This window comes from Peromyscus maniculatus, chromosome 11 (assembly GCF_049852395.1).
Source record: "Peromyscus maniculatus bairdii isolate BWxNUB_F1_BW_parent chromosome 11, HU_Pman_BW_mat_3.1, whole genome shotgun sequence".
NCBI classification, from domain to species: Eukaryota; Metazoa; Chordata; class Mammalia; order Rodentia; family Cricetidae; genus Peromyscus; species Peromyscus maniculatus.
Window position 1 is genome coordinate 45,894,995 of NC_134862.1, and position 12,626 is coordinate 45,907,620.

Here is a 12,626-nt window from a genome sequence, read left to right on the forward strand (position 1 = left end):
ATCCCAAGCCATCAGAATACCCAGAAGCCTTCCCAGGGAGGAGCTGCCAACCTGCAGACTCTATACCCCACAGCTAGGAGGGAAGGGTCTATTGGGTTGCTGGGAGCGGATGGAGGCAACAGCCGACTACAGGTTACCAAGGATGGAAAGAAAACCACCGGCTTCTCTGCCTCCCTAGGACCGGATGGCACTTGGGTGGTGTAGGTACAGCCCAGCACACCACTCACCTGTGACCACCTCTTATCGCTTTCCCAAGCCCACACCCTCGGTGGGATCCCAGCTGGCCAAGGCTGGCAGCTGTTGGCGAGAGCAGGGGGGGGGGAGGGGCGGGTGGAGCCCAGGCGGAGGTCTGGAAGGAGAGGCCAGCCACCACCTCCTCACTGAGTCAGCCCCATTGAGCAAGAGTCCAAAAGTCCTTCCGAGTTCCTGTCTGGAACTTATCCTTCTGCCGCCACAGAGCACAAGGGCTACAGGGGTGGGGTCGGGATGGGGGGGGGGGGCTTCGTCCCGGTGGGACAGACAACAGAGTAGAATGGTGGTCCCCGGAAGAACCGACTGCTAAGCAAAGCGAAAGAGCAGGTGAGGAAGGAGAGCTTTAACAGACTGTGTAAACAGCAGGCAGCTTATCAATGCACCCGTGGGCAGCAACGGGTAAAACCAAGGCCCTGAAACCGACATGGACTTTGCACTCTGGAATTTCAATCTTCTGAGCAAGTCTGAAGAATGGAGGCAAGAATACAAGAAATAAAAGTTGGCGTGGTACCTTCACAAACACACGAAAGGACCGGCCATGCAACCCCTGGTACTTCCAGGAAGCTAGGGGTGATTGTTAATTCATGCTGTGCGTGTGTCTCAGGTCCTTACTCTTTCTAGCCCAGAGAAGCAGGCAGCTGGGCCTTCCTCCCACCTCGGGGCATCCTCCTACCCTCCCCAGAAGAGGGCAAGCTCATCTTCAACTAGGAAGCAGGACCAAGACTCTAGCAGGGCTGGCAGCTGCCACCTGGAGCCTTTTGCTTTGGACAGAGGGGGGGTGGTAAATGGGAAGGGAAGCCATCAATTAGTCACACTTGCTAATTAATTATTAACCACTAAGACGTTGCCTTGAAAGGCTGAGGTAACTCCAGCCCTGCCTCTCAGGGGGACTCGGGCTGTTGCAGACAGGGGGGTTCGTCTGGAGATTAAGGGATGGCCTAGCGTGTCTACTCCCCCAGCTTCTCTCTCAAGGCTCTGGTATTCTCTGTGCACCCAAGAGGATGCAGGGCCAGCTCTGGGCTCACTTGCTGCTCCGGGGGCAAAGTGCACCCGCCCAGAGACTTGGGTTCAGCGCTCAGTTGTGCAGCTTCCTGGGACAGTGAGGAGGGTCTCCGGCCTCCTAAACCCTGCTTTTCCTCACAAAGATCACGAAAATCAGACAGGCCTAAGGCCCTTCCCAGCCCCTAGGTCTGAATTGAGACCTTCTGGGCAATACCAGGCTGAGAATAACACCCATGCAGACACATAGCACAGCTCCCCAATGTGAGGAAACTTCCCCAGAATTCACAGGGGCAGCCCAGGCCCCACCCAGGAGAGCTCCGGCCTAGGGTGGAAGGTCTTGCTTTAGATAAAGGTAGTTCAGGTCACAGCCCCAACCCCAACTCAGGAGTCTCTGCCTCACTGACCCTCCCAGCCAGCCCAGAAGCAGCCCACCGCCTCAAAGCCACCACCAGACAGAGCCAGAGGGAGAGAGGCAGGCTTAGAAGGAGGGAGAGAAACTCCAGCATATTTTCTCTGGGGGGGGGGTCACTGGGGATCCTCCCCATCACAAGTATGCCCCTAAAGCCAGGTCCTCTCTGTCCCAGTTCATCTCTATTGAAAATTTAGATCTGCTCACAGGGTCCCCATTTCCAAATCCACTAGCACCCCCTATTACTCCTGAGCCCAGATATAACCTTAGGTGTGGGGAATGATAGCCATGTCTGTCCAGGGCTCCCTCCATTTCCTGGTCTGCCTACAGCTCAAATCCACAGACTGGCCTCCCCGCCGCCGCCCCCGCCCCTCTCACCTGCTCCAGAGCTCAGTCCAAGATCAGGGAAGACTCCTGTTCTCAGATCAGGGGTTTGAGGTGCCTCTCATACCACCCCGGGGTCTCTCAGGTCACAAGCAGGCCCTGGTGCTCTTGCTTCCAGCAAGTTCTCCGCACGCCAGCCACCGCCGATGGCCTGGCTCTCCCTCTCATCGGTCCCGCCTGCCTGCTGTCTCTCCCAGGCTGCCGGGCCAGGGGAACCAGGTTACTTGTTACAACTTGAGTCAGAGGGGAGGAGCAGGTGAGCAAGTCCTTCCCTGAACTAATCCGGCTGCTGGCAGTCGCCCGCAGGCAGCTCCTAGGCCTCTGCACTTCCGGGCCGCCGAGGGGAGCAGGGAAAAGGGGGCTCCCCATGAAAGAGAACCAGCAGGCAGCAGAGTCAGATTTCCATAGTCACATGGAACCCTGATACAGCGCGCTGAGCTGTGAAGTGCTTCAGTGCCCTTCTGTCGGGGTTCTTCCAGCCTCCCCTGTACCCCACTTTCTCTTTCTTAGAAATTAAGGAATGTTAAGCCCCACCCCACCCCCACCCCCCAAAAAAACAGAGTAAAAAATCCACTGTCCGCAGGGAGCATTATCAGAAAATCTACAGACACACAGGGTCACTGCTTTCCCTACACACAGGTGGAGGTCACGGCCTCAGTTTTCCCAGATTAGGATTTAAAAGCCTCAGGCAGCCTTGAGGGTTGTGGCAGACACCTGTAGCAACCTGCTGTCCCAACTACTTGTGATCCGAGACAGGAGGATTGTATGAACCCACCATAGACTGAAGACCAGCCTGGGTAACAGAGCAAGATGCTATATTTAAAAAAAAAAAAAAAAAAAAAAAAAAGAGGAGGAGGAGGAAGAGGAAAAGACAGCTGTGAGTATATGTAACTCATTGGTAGAGCACAAGCCAGAGGTCCTAGGTTTAAAACCCAGCACCTAAAAAAGAAACAAAACCAAATGGACAACAAAAACAGGCCAGGACTGCTTCTGCAGAGACCCTGGGGTGCTAGAGGCGAGGACCAAGCTGTCTTCTTCTTATCCCAGCAACATCAAGAGCATTCCACCCCATTTGGAACTGACACCCATCCTCAGCAATGCTCTGTGGGGCACTGACCCGCACAGTCTGGTCACCCCTTATTTCATAGGACAGCCGCAGTAACCTCCACTCTCCAAACGCAAGGAAACAGTCACGAACATGGAACTTGTTCCCTGCAAAAAAAAAAAAAAAATCGGCTTCCAGGCCTCTCGGTCCACTGACACTCAAGCAAACGGAAACCTGCTTAGACTACAAGAGCTGAGGCTGACGGTAGCCTCTTCCCAGAGGCTAGAGATACAGGGCAGACTGGCCTGCGTCTCTCAAGCCTTTGTCCCATCACCTCCATCCTCCATCTCTGGGACCTAGGATCCAGTACTCGGTACACACCTGAGTTGCTTCCTTCTCCCAGCCCCTAAGACACCCTGTCCTCACTCTCCCTAAATGCCAGAGAAGCTGCCTGTTAAGCATCCCCGGAGCAGAGCCGTGTCACAGTCTGCCACCGCCCTTCACCACCACCCCGTTTCTACACACAACCCCCCCCCCCATACCTCCACATTCCTGTACACACCCTCTTTCCAAACAATGTTAGCCCCGGAGCCCCACGGGCTGACCACCTCCTCCTCTCCCCAAGCGGAGGCCAAGGGGCCCTCACAGGGGACAGACCCTCCCCACTGTGGGGAGCATGCTCCCTGAACCTCCCAAAGAACCCACAACCCTTCCCCACCCCCCAGTCCTCCACAATACTGCAGCCCCTTCCCATCCCCCCACAGGTTTACACGCTCTTCCAGGGTCTGTGACTCTGGGCTTGGGCTGCCTTGGCCCATCCCCCAGCTCCAACTGGGGACGCGGTGGTGGAGTCTCTAGAATTAACTCAGCTCAGTTTTTTTTTTTAATGTATAAAATAGACCGATTATGAAGCCCAATTATGCTGAAGTACAGTTCTGAAACCACAAAAACGTCACAGCATGCATACTTCATTATTAACATTAAACAAGACCCAGCAACCGGTCACTTCAAACAACGGATGAATGAAACTCTTTACACATCACTTCAGTGCGGTAGGAACCCGACTTCACGGGAAAGCCACGGATACTGATGCCGCCTCCGCAGCCTGAGGTGTACGGTTTGGACCCAATTAAGAACTATGGCCTCAGGTAACGGCACCTGAATGCAAGGACAGAAATCGAAATCGGGTGAAGGCCTGTACACACCAGGACATAAATTCCTTAAGCTGTCTTCCAGGAAAAGCCTCCAGGCCCTCACTAACGATTCTTGCTGCTAGAAACCAGCTTTTCAAGAATGGACTTGAGCAGAAGAAGCCAGGGCAGTGATATCACAAACTCAAACGCTCTCAAGCAGAACATAAGTCTCCCCCTTCCGCTCCCCCCCCCAAAAAAAAAGAAATATGCAACTTGCAAAGAGGCAGGCCGGGTAGCTTCCTCACTCTTCAGTACCCACTGATGCGAGAGAGAGGAAGAGCGTCCCTTATGGCTCCCAGCCTCCTTGCAGGTCAGCTGTGCAACAGAGCTTGTTCCAAGCTTTTGCTTTTTCTGCAGAAACCCGATGCTCTAGTAGACTTCTATTGAAGATGAGTAGCAGGCCCCTGATCAGTCATGGACCTGCAGACCAACCTGCTTGCATTGATCCTTCATTTTTAAATACTCCAATTCCCCACCCCAACAAAAGCTAAGGTTTGGAATGCAGATGACACACCGACTGTCCTCCTGCCAAGGAGGGGGTCGGGAGGGGGCCACACCAAGAGATAGGTGGGCACTTCGGAGGTAGCTTGGAACTTGGAACCCAGTGCCCAACTCTAGGAACCAGGAAGCTGACACTTCTGATCCCCAGTCCCAGAGCACTGGCGACAAGAAAGACCATCATCGACAGGCGAGGGAGTGAGGTTTCCTAGCGTGGCACTGGAATCCTATCTCGGTGGAAGACAGCCCTTCCCGGGGAAAACCTCCTCTTCAAAATCTTTCGTGTCCAAACTCTTCCACAGACCTGTAACCAACCATACGCCACTCCCCGCCGCTGGCCCGAAGTTCCTTCTTTAGATTTCTGTGATAGGCTAGGAGTCAAAAGTTTTTTAAAACCACGTCCTTCATCCTTACCATCACCACATCCCCAACAGCCCCCCCCCCCAGCAAAGTACAGGCACCCGCATTCCCACAACTTTACTCAATGAATTAACAAATCAATGGCCAGCCGCGGGAGCTCGCAGCCGGGAAAGGACGGGAAATTGTCAGGGACTCTGGGCAAGAGGGATGGAAGACCATCCCCCGTTACTGTTTTTCTTTCTCCATTCTTCTCTCTGGCCACTGGGAAAGGTGTTCACCCAAGCTAAACCAGGTAGGGGAACTCGGGCTAGCCGGGGATGCACCCTGCAATCAAACCTCTAGGCTCTCAGTAAAAAGCCCCTTTGTCCTGCCCCCCCAGCCCCTCCCCCACCGCGCCCTCCCCTTCCAGGCAGGCCTGGGACTTGGGCTCCTTTTGTTTGCCTGCTTTCTGGCTTCCCGGAACCTGGCCAGGAGATCCACCGGCCTGGGGAGAGGGTCGAGGGAGAAAGGTTGAGCCGTTGGAAACGGCTTTCGTGTAGGAATTCGGGAATTCTCGACCTCTTGGTAAAATGACCCCCGTTCCCCTGCAAGACCCCCTCTGCTGAGGATGAAGACCGAGGTTCAGGGGCTCGATCTCCCCCAGTTCTCCCGCGTCCCGTTCACTAAGTTTCCGCCTTACCTGTCCCACCGAGCTCGGGCGCCCCGCGCCTGCCCCCGCGCCCCCCGCGCCCTCCGCGCAGCTTCAGGACCTGTTGGCCCCGCCCATCTTCCCTCTCCCCAAGGCTCCCCCGGGCCTCCCCTCCCCGGAGGTATTTCATTTAACTTCGGCATTTGCAGCATCCCAAATGTTAAAGATCCCAAGACATCTGTCCCCTGGGGCATACCAAAGGCCCAGCGGAGAGAGGGGAAGATGCTAGAAGGGATTTGAGATTCTGATCCAAGAGACGGGGCGGGGCGTCACGTTGGGATGGGACAGTGCCAGCCCGGGTGTGCGTCCTGCGGGAGCAACCGCGCGAGGGGCGACGCTGCCCCCTATCTCCCGCAGTCGGGCGGCCGCGCGGCGGGACACCCCCGGCTAGGCCGGTTCCCGAAATCCGGGCGGGACGAGGCTCGACTAGAGGTCTTAGGGCCGCCTTTCATCCCCTCGCTCTGGCCCGGCTGGGGGCAGTTTTCATTCCGGAGACCCTGGCGTGGAAGAATGAAAGAAGACAGCATGCCCCTCCCCCTCCTCGCCGATTCCTTCTCGCCGCCCGGACGGCCGCGCGATCGAACTGGGGTCGCCTCCCCTCTTGCGGCCCCAGCCGAGTCCCTTTAGGGGTGGCGGGCAGAGCGCGCCGGCTGCGGGGAGAGGCAAGGCACACACTTCTGGGCAGCGCCTCCTGCTGCTAGCTGCGAGCCCGCGAAACCATCCATTCATTCACTTAGACTTGCGCTTTCCTCTTTTCTTTGGTTCTGTTTACATTTGTGCAGCCCTTTGCCAGCGCCAAGCCTGGTGGTTCTAAGTTCAGACCCCATCACTAGAGGGTAGCTCAGTCTATCTAGATCAAGCAAGTGTAATTTTGAAGGCCAAGGAGAGTGGAGGCCGACCCAGGCCGAGGGTCCCCAAAGCCTGGTCAGAGGAGTGTGCTGTCGAAGGGGACCTTGACAGGCAGGATGTACAAGATATATTGGGCAAAGGAATACAGCAGGTCCTAGGAACTGTAGGGCATTTAGGATAGGGGATGGGGAAGAGGGATGAGGGTGTGACCCGTCCTGGGGCAGAGCAGTTCCGTGTGGTTGTCTAGAAAGCTCACCCAAACTCTAGTCAACTATCTGTAGTCAAATCTATGTTCTCTTGGAACCGGCGCTTTTTCCTAATGAGCGTATGAGCTAAGTTGACTGGAGAAACTGAAGAGTAACTACAAGTCCGGATACTCCAGAGACATAGAACTAGGAAGGGATGGGGGTGGGGAAGTCATGAGAATGTGAACTCTGACAAGTGCAGAACCCACAGGGCATGGCTTATGGCAGCCCACACAAACCCATTGAATGAGTCCCACCTACCCATGGGGGAAATCTGCTTTACTCACAGTCCACCGATTAAAATATTAATCTCATCAAAGGAGAAGAAAAACCCACCTCATCACAACACTGACAATAATGCTTAACCACTTATCCTGTGTTCTACAGACTAGCTAAGATGATAAAAATTAATCTTCACTTTCCTTACTGATCTAGGCAATAATGTGAACAAGGTAACATCATAATCAGTTGACTTTGGGGAAGCTTGTGGAGGAGAGAGCCTGACAATAAGGAAATCTGGGAAGGCAGTGACATTTCTCTGAAACATTCAATTCTGCAGGGAAGTAGGAAGGTAAACAAGTCAAAATAGCTTCAGGAAGTCCCTGAAACTGACTAGATTCACTAGGCCCCTCCCTGCCAGAGTAAGCAATAAACACTGAGAGTTCCTCTCAGATTGAAGGAAGCTGAGCTGCAAAGAGAAAAGAAGACTCTGAGACCCACCCAGTAGCCTGAAAGGATCAGAAACCAGCCAAGCTAGAAGAAGTTTAGACCAACTGAGGCACCTGGAAAGGATACTCTCCACTCTGTTGAACTGCCTGCAGGCTGTTCAGAGTGTGCCAGGTTTCCTGCTTTGTGAGCTGTCACCCAGGCTGGGGTGGGCTTTGGGGGATGCAGATGCCTTTGAGACATTTCTGCCTCTGTAAGTAATCCCTCGTCCATATTCCTGCGAGTGACTTCAGCAAAGCTCGCTGGTTCACCAAGTTGGTGGATGTTGGTGGCACCCTTACTTTGGTCTGTCGTGGGTTCCCTATCTGGGATAAGTAGGGATGTGTTTCATCGTCCCAGGAAAAGTTTGTCACACAGCTCCTCTGTAAGGGGCTAGGGTCTAAGCCCAGGTTGTGGCAATGAGGGTGGGGGTGGGTGAGTGAGAGCTATGCAGGGGTGGACCCAGCCTGAGATGGTAACTGATTTCAGAGAGCATTGAGGAGGAGGGAGAGCTAGGAATTCCCAGCTTCCTGTCTTGAAAGCTTTAGAATATTAATGATACCATCCTGTCTATCGAGCCGTCTGACCGGAGCTTGAAAGTCCCAGAAAAGTTGGAGGAAAAGGTTTGGGAACCCTTAGAAAGATGGTCTGAGAAAATTGTATAAGACAGGAAAAGACCCAAGAGAAACATTGGAAACTAGTAGAGCTGGACAGAGGATGCCTTGGAGGTACCATTCTTTGTGATTGTTAATATTGATTGCCCGCTTGACAAGCTCTAGACTCACCTAAGAGACAAACTTCTGGGCATGGCTTCCAGGAGGTTTCTAGACTGGGTTAACTGAGGTGGAAAGCTATGTACGCCCTACACCTAGGTGGGTTCCAATAAAAAAGAGAGAGCTAGCTGAGCGCCAGCATTCCATGCTTTCTGCTTCCTGGGTGTGGATGTGATGTGACCAACCCCTCACATTCCTGCTGCCCTAGGATAAGAGACTGTTACCTTCGCACTCTCAGCCGAAATAAATGCCTCCTTCTTGCTTTCTTTTGTCAGGTTTGTTGTCCCAAGAGCTAGAAAAATAACAAATACAGAAAATTGGGACCAAGAAGTGGCGGCCATTGCTGCAATCAGCCTGACCATGTGACTTGTAGGCTTTTGGAACCGGTTTTGGGGAGGAATATGGAAGAGCTTGCAGCTGTGAACTCCAGAAGAAGGAGAATGCTGTAAATAGAGTTTGATGGGCCATTCTGATGAGAGTTTAGAAGGCCAGAATGCTGGAAGAACTGAGCTATGGGAGCCCAACTCTTCGGTTTCATAGAGGAGCAAGGATTCTATCGGGAACAAGGCTCCAGGCCATTGGAGTTACATTCTGGCAAAGAATCTGGCTTCATTCTGCCCATGCCTTGAGAACTTGAAAGAGGCAGAATTGAGAAGCAACAAGCTAATTTGTTTGATGGGAGACTTGTCAAGACAAGCTCATGCATCCAGGCTGTCTGTGGCCTGCTCCTATTCAGGCTGCTCCCTGCTCTTGTGCAGATCTACAGTGAAGAAGAGCATAAAGAAGAAAAATGTGAAGTTTGCAAGGAGACTTGTGTACACGTTTAAAGTTATAAACAAGGAGCGTGAGAAAACAGCAGTAATTGCTAAAGAGATCAGCACCTTAAAACATATCTACCAAGTGGGGTGCTGTGCACCTTCAGTCTCAGCACACCCTAAACAGAGGCAGGAGGATCTCCGTGAGTCCCTGGCCAGCCAGGGCTGCGAAATGAGACCGTGTGTCAAAAAGTAGACAACAAAGTAACTTCCTGCACCATGTTGGGACAATAGAAAAGGTTCTCTAAGGGGAAGACCCCACCCACTGAAGGCTCTAACTTGTGAAAATGCAGGAAAAGGAGAAAGCCTGACCTGAGAAGGCAACAGAAGGGCTTTCTTTCTCAAAACAGTTGGCCTAGGAAGGTGTCACACACAAAGGTTATGTTATTTTATTTTATTTTTAAAAGGGGTGCAGGCTGCTTCTCGAGCTGACAGCAGAACTTGACAGCTTTATAAAATACTGAATTAACGGGCATGAAAGACGCAAGAATGACGGAGGAAGTTCATGCACCAAGGTCCCTAAAAACCAGACAGGCCAGGCAGTGTGTGGAAGGGTCAGAGGCCCCGCAAGGAGGTCTCGAGACGCCATGGCGCATCACTCACTGTAAAGGCGAAGCCTAAGTTGCTTGCAGTGGAGCCCTAGGGTGCTGGAGATGCCGAAACCACAGGACATCTACAAGAAGAGCCAGCCCAAGACGGAGGCTGTGTGTTTTATAGCCAGAAGAAATGCAGAGGCAGGGCTACCCAAGATTCTACCAGGAGCCTCAGGTGCCGGCCAGACACGTCACTACAGGACTTGGTGGTTCCCCTGCTGGGGTCTGGTCTTTCGTTGGTCCTATCTTTCCTTCCTGTGCCCCCATTCCTCCTGGCTGAATATTTATTCCATACAGTTGTGGACTGGAAGTATATGATTTATTTTAATGGAACTCAAGAGAGTGCCTTGAATCCCAGCAAAGACGTGGACTTTTAAACTGTGTTGGAATTGCTAAAGACTATGGGGACTTTTGAAGTTAGACTAAATACACCTTTCATTATGCTATGGCCCTGAGCCTATGGGAGAGTAGAATGTTATGGCTTTAAAATGATACGTTTGTGTTAAGTTGACAAGGGCTAGATTTTTCTATAGTTAATATTGTCAACTTGACAGGGTCTAGAATCAGCTTTTAGAAAAACCTTTGGGGATGTCTGTAAGGAAGTTTCTAGATTAGGAAGACATACCCTAAATGTAGGTGGCAGTATTCCGTGAGCTGGGGTCTTAGGCTGACTTTAAAACGAGAAAACTGAGCAGCCGCATTTCTGGGGTTGCCCTGTGGTCAGCTCTTTCACACTCCTGCCGCCGTATCTGCCCGCCATGGTGGACTGTACCCTCAAAGTGTGAGCCGCCAAACTCTTCCTTAAGTCGCTAGTGCCAAGGGTTTCGTCACAGTAACAAGAAAAGTAACTAATATACAACTGCTCACAGACTAGGGTGGTGTCTGGAACACAGATCTAGGACCCCGGCACCACCACATACTCACTGACACCTTTTCTCGGGATGAGAAGTACACTCTTCCTCAAGGTTCCAGCTCTGGGCTCACTTAGAAAATGCCAGCAACCCAGCAACCGGGCGGTGGTGGTGCACGCCTTTAATCCCAGCACTCGGGAGGCAGAGGTAGGCGGATCTCTGTGAGTTCGAGGCCAGCCTGGGCTACAGAGCAAGATCCAGGACAGGCACCAAAACTGCACAGAGAAACCCTGTCTCGAAAAACCAAAAAAAAGAAAGAAAGAAAGAAAAAAGAAAAGAAAATGCCAGCTGCCCAGATGAGCAGAGGCAGAGATGGGAGTCTTGGAGGTCAGGAAAGTGATGAGATAGCCTGAGAACGGGAAGGGACATGCGTGTCTTGGGCACATCACGGCACATCCTTGGGAAGTGGTAGGGATGGGAACTGGAACCTTGGGCCCCAGATCTCCTGCCTTGATAGATTCTGATACCTCACGTGTCTAGGAAGCAGGATCCTTCCGTCTCCAAGAGACCTCAATAGCCTACAGCAATGAAGATGAGGGTCCCTCACATACCAGCATTCCCTAAGCCTTTAGATTCTGCTTAAGAATGTGAATTTTTTTTTTTCCCTGCCTAGGTCAAATTCGAAGCAATCAGTACGTGCTGTAGTTGGCAGAATGTTCCCCCCAGAGTTCGTCTGTTGCAAAGCTAACATCCCAATTCATAAACTGATGGCTTTGCAGCTGGAGTCTTGGGTAGCAATCAGGATCATCAGCTCGGGATTAGGTCATGGAGGCGGGGCCCTAGGTGTGGTAATTACTGGCTTTGGGTCCTGAAGAGCCCCTGGATACCCTGCCTGTTCTAACTCACATGCCCTTAGTGTGCCGTGGCAAACGAAGAGAGCCCTTGCCAGACAGCAGCACCATTCTCTTGGACTCCCAGCCTCCAGAAATAACTCTGGTTTTTAAGGTGGTTTTTGTTGTTGATTTTGTTTTACACATAGTCTCATGATATAGCCCTGGCTGGCATAGAATTTACAGATATCTGCCTGCCTCTGCCTCCCAAGGGATTAAAGTTGTTGTGTATCCCCACACCTGGCAGAACTCAGTTTTTTTTGTTTTTTTTTTTTAAATAATTACCCAGTCTCAGATATTTAGGCTTAGCAGCCAAAAATGGTCTAAGATGGTTATGTTAGTGACTCTTCTCAATACTGGGACAAAAATACGTGGCCGATGCAACTTATGGAAAGAAGGGTCTATTTGGGCTCACAGTCTATGGCAACACGGTCTCCTGTGGTGGAGAAGGTATGGAGGTAGGACCAAGCCAGCTCCTCACATCGCATCCACAGTGACGAAGCAGGCACTAGCTGGTCCTCAGCTAGCTTTTCCCACTCTTCTGTGGTCAGGAACCCCATGTCATAGGATGGTGCCGTCCTTACTTAGGGTGAGACTTCCACCCCAGTTAACCTAATATAGGAGTCTGTGAGGGCAAGAGGTTTGTTTCCATGGTGATTCTTAACCTGATCAGCTCGACAGCCGAGATTACCCATCACAGTGGTCTCCCTTGCAAGTCTGAGTGTGTTGTGTTACTGTTAATTTGCAGACGAGGAAACCAAGGCCTGGCAGCATTCAACTAAGATGATTTAGGATGTGAAGACAGAGCCTATGAGGCCACAGTTCTGCACTTTTTGAAAGAATTAGATGCCAAAGGGACTGAATGGTTAAGGAATAAAATATGTCAAGTGTAAGAATTCTGGTCCTCAAACAGCATAGTGTTTTGTTTATGGTCCTGCAACTCATTCTTAGCTTTAGTATGAATTGGGGGAAGGGAGTCAAGATGAGCCCCAAAGAGGATGGGGGACCAATAGGACAAACTAGAAAATGCAGGTTGTCTTAAAGGGCAGTCACCACAAATGTTATCACAAGAAA

General features: G+C 51.9%; 1 protein-coding gene across 11 annotated transcripts in view; it reads right to left on the reverse strand.

Moving 5' to 3' along the window:
• The window catches only part of Inava (innate immunity activator), a 30,032-nt gene that overhangs the window by 14,075 nt on the left and 3,331 nt on the right, over window positions 1–12,626 (reverse strand). For 2 of the 11 annotated variants that reach the window (XM_042258234.2, XM_076547489.1), the window contains exon 2: window positions 8,628–8,695. The exons of 3 other annotated variants lie outside the window; for them this stretch is intronic. Coding sequence is in view for 2 of the 8 variants with exons in the window: in XM_076547486.1 (XP_076403601.1) it covers window positions 5,823–5,983 (161 nt within the window). In the remaining 6 variants the exon portion in view is untranslated. Of the gene's footprint in view, window positions 1–2,041; window positions 2,246–5,822; window positions 5,999–6,027; window positions 6,384–8,627; window positions 8,696–12,626 lie in introns of those variants that run through there. 6 more of the 11 variants (XM_076547486.1, XM_006982424.4, XM_076547487.1 and 3 more) reach the window with 5 other exon arrangements.